We start from the raw sequence: 3,664 nt of genomic DNA on the forward strand, positions 1-3,664 counted from the left end.
AATTTTGGTCACTGGCAGCCTCCCCAGGCCACGTAGGATCCAGCGTGGCAAGCTAACATGGATAAGAATCAGCCCGGTCCAATTGGGTATCTATATGGGCCGAGCCCATTAATTCAGCCATTTATTATTTGGCCGAGCCCATTAATTCAGCCATTTATTATTTGGCCGAGCCCAATAATTCAGCTCATTTATTATTTTGTTTTCCTGATAATTTATGTCAGCAACATGGGCCAAGCCCAACAATTGGGCCTTCTATTTTGCTTTGACGTTGCCTTTTTGGCTAGAGTTTCAGATTTTACTTTTTTTTCAAGAGAAGGGTCCACTAGTCTGATGGGTCCCAATTGTCAGGTTCTAGTAAGTGGTTCCTCAAATTTCAATGATCCAGTAAATAAATAAGCAATATTTACACAATGCTTCAAACAGAGCATAACTAAATATCATGAAAACATGGTTCAAATCATGAATACAATCAAACAGAGCCAAACCTGGCACATTGCGATCAAACATGGTTCACATCAGGTTTACAATCAGAAATAGTCTGCATCAGGTAACACAACTAAAGAATAAAAAAATAACTAGCTATCGAAGTATAACTAGCTCCAATGAGCTAGAAGTCTATGATTCTCCCGACTTCTTTGTCCTGGATCCCACGATGGAACACGAATGAAGTACATCATCTGCAAGTTATCAAACAATATGGTTAGGAGCAAAATAAAGGCAAATCTAAAAGCACATTAACTTGTAGGCAGTCTGTGTGCATAAAAAAAGTAAAACAAGCAAAATGACACATAGAAATCAGTGGATACAAGTAGTAACTATCAGCAACAAGTAATACTCCAATCACATCAGGTTTACAATCCTATAAATGCGACATTTTTATCATTTCGATGTTTGAAATAAAGAACCAGAATTTTAATGTTTGAACAGCAAAAAAATTGTACCAGTAGATCATATCTAGTTTAAATTAACCCCTTTGACACCAATATTATGCAATATCAAAGAAGTGTACATACTGATCAGGTTTAATTAGCACATAGAAGCCAAATACTAGTAACTGATGCTTAGTACACAAAGACATGATTCAGCTAAGTAGACAAGAAAATGGCTCAGTGCATAAATAGCACATGATTTGTATACATAACTCCTGTGTTCAAGAACTTGATTAGAAAGCGGTACCATAAAGAAGGTAGCAAGCAAACATTTTACTTCTGAAGATAGGAAACCCAGATCAGCACCTTCATCATGACCGCAAGCTTGACTTGGGTATGCATACTGAGAAAACAAAGGGCATTTGATTAGGCGAAGGAAAACAGCAGTTTAAATCAGCTAATTATATTCTGTAGCACATAATTCAAGATCATGCAAATGCACTATAGACACTGAAAACAGAAAAAAAAACACATTGTCGTATATAGTTGTGCTAGGGAATTTTAAAAACATAATCAAATGCAAGTAGGAAGAACACCAAGATTGGTTTATGTATGAAGATAAACTACAGCCAAAGGAAGGGTAATAGATGAAGAAAAAATCCTGACATACAAAGGTAAGCTCAGCACACAGAATAAAAGGAGTGGAACTTCAGTACAGCCTATAAATTGTCATGTTCACAATATTAAAAGTAAGCTCAGCATAAGCATAAAAGTTTTGTTTGGCACCACCACATCAGAAGACACCTTTATTCTTCACAATTATCAGAACACGCCTAAATAATGATGTACTTAGTTCCTACAGAGCACAAAGCTGAGCTTGCAGCTAGTAAAACGTGGGGCATAAAGCGGAAACTAGACACCATGATTGTTCTAGGCATAAAACTGGTTGTAATAAAATTTAAAGTGATAGGCCTATAGAAGTATCAGCATCTCTCTCCACAGACATCCCCAAATAATCAACAGGCAATATGGAGGAGGGGGGTTTCCCCTGCTTCAATCCTGAATTAGCCATGAATAATCCTGAATTTAAAGTGATCCAGGTATCATAGTGCATATGCATCATTTCGTGTCTGGTATTCTCACATTGAAAAGACAAGAAGTAGAAAATGTGGCTCAAGATACAAATCAAAAGGTTGTCAAAAATGACGAGAAAGACCTGGCATCCAACAAACAAACCAGCTGAACCTATAGCTCATGATGAGCTAACTTAAATAAAGACACATAAATCAAAAGAAAAGTTCAGCACTATGATTCAGGAAAAGTATGGAAGACAACAATCAATATAATTTTGCCTTTTCATTTTATTGAAGTTTCATCTTCTGAAATTGTATCCACCCACATTAGTACAGTGTCTATAAGCTAGGATTTTGACATTTTTTCATCCATGATTGAGATGCACCATAAGCCAGGTGAACATGTAGATCTAGACATGCCAGCTGAACCATACGTGCAGAAATCGATGGCGAGAAAAGATACTCATTATGATTCAGGACAAAGATGTGAAGCTGCAGTTCCGTGTATACATCATGTGAATATCCACTGATTCCAACCAACACGCTAGTGGATCTGAGGGGAGGAGGGAGCGAGCATATTCTTACAGCCACTCCACCACCCGAGCCCTAAACCATTAGTAAGACACAAAAAACATCAGATCTGAGCCGTCTCTGCTGTGGACAAGCACGAGAAGAAGATGGAGGAGTGGAGCAATTTCAACAGAGCAAACAATGGGGAGCTCACCCTAGCCCTCTCCCTCAGCTTGGCAAATGGAAAGAAAGTTGAGACCAGGCGGTGCAGTGGGCGTTCTGTCGAGCACCTGGGGCGCGCTCTGGTTGGCGCAGGACACCCGAACCAGCGCTGCGCTCGTCCCGAACCGGTGGCTGCAGGGTGCGGAGCCGTTGTACTCGAAGATCTGCGTGGGGGCGAGGAGAGCGGGCCGTCAGGCGGGCTGGGAAATCAATATCTTCCCCACCATGTTTGCATCAGTGGTTGTGGAGAGGAAGAACACCAAAGGTAGGTAGAAGAAGAAGAAGAAGGTGAGGGTCTAACCTGCTACTGCACATCTTGCAGGCTCGCCATGGCCATGGCCATGGTTGGAAGAGATGGGCCGCCTAGGGTTCCGGGCGCCGTCGAGGAGGTTGGACGCGGCGGACCTCCACGGCGACCGGAGAGGAGACGAGGCGGGGCTCCAGCCGGCGGCTGCCTCGACCGCGGTGGCTCCTCCGCACTCACCGGAGAGGAGACAGCAGCGGCATCAGGGGTGAGGAAGAAGGCCGGCGCGGGAGCAGCCATCTCTGTAGCCGTATTGGGGATTGAGGAGAGGAAGGCCGCGGGGTGGATCTTGCCGGAGGGGAGGGAGGGAGGAGCAGAGAGTGGGTATCTTGGAGCACGCTGGATCTTGGAGAGCGATGGGAGGGGTGGGTGGCGGCGAGGGGAGGGGAGGTGGGAGGGATCGGAGAGCGCTAGGGTTCGCTAGGGTGTGCGGGGGACGAGGGAGTGCGGGCTGTGGCCTGTGGGTTGTTGGGCTAGGTGAGGTGAGAAGGTGAGGGGGGAGCGCTGCCGTCGGATCCGGGTGGATCGGACGGTGCTCGATCCATGATCCGCGTGACATGCTTCTGAACCAATCAAAACAGAGTATATGTGTGTGACGTCCATGACCATATAAGTAGGTCATAATGGGCTAAAAATAAAATGCAGATCTCTTTGTCTAAGAGAACCGACTCTTTTGGCGTCGTCTT

General features: G+C 44.3%; 1 protein-coding gene across 11 annotated transcripts; it reads right to left on the reverse strand.

The window, feature by feature from the left end:
• Positions 1-402: 402 nt before the first annotated feature.
• LOC123145733 (uncharacterized) lies at positions 403-3,415 on the reverse strand. Of its 11 annotated transcripts, none has more exons than XR_006472383.1 (5): positions 2,976-3,406; positions 2,667-2,838; positions 2,406-2,548; positions 1,177-1,272; positions 403-677 (listed from the first exon to the last, which is right to left on the reverse strand). XR_006472383.1 is itself a non-coding variant. In XM_044565213.1 (5 exons), exons 1-5 carry the CDS (start codon positions 2,987-2,989, stop codon positions 594-596), a joined length of 450 nt encoding a protein of 149 aa, XP_044421148.1. In that variant the 5' UTR covers positions 2,990-3,406; the 3' UTR covers positions 403-593. The 11 variants fall into 11 exon arrangements, 2 of the variants coding, with proteins under 2 accessions (XP_044421148.1, XP_044421149.1); XR_006472386.1 differs by having other exon boundaries at positions 1,236-1,272; positions 2,377-2,548; XR_006472384.1 differs by having other exon boundaries at positions 1,207-1,272; positions 2,377-2,548.
• Positions 3,416-3,664: the final 249 nt, after the last annotated feature.

This window comes from Triticum aestivum, chromosome 6D (genome assembly GCF_018294505.1).
Source record: "Triticum aestivum cultivar Chinese Spring chromosome 6D, IWGSC CS RefSeq v2.1, whole genome shotgun sequence".
In the NCBI taxonomy this organism is placed as follows: domain Eukaryota; kingdom Viridiplantae; phylum Streptophyta; class Magnoliopsida; order Poales; family Poaceae; genus Triticum; species Triticum aestivum.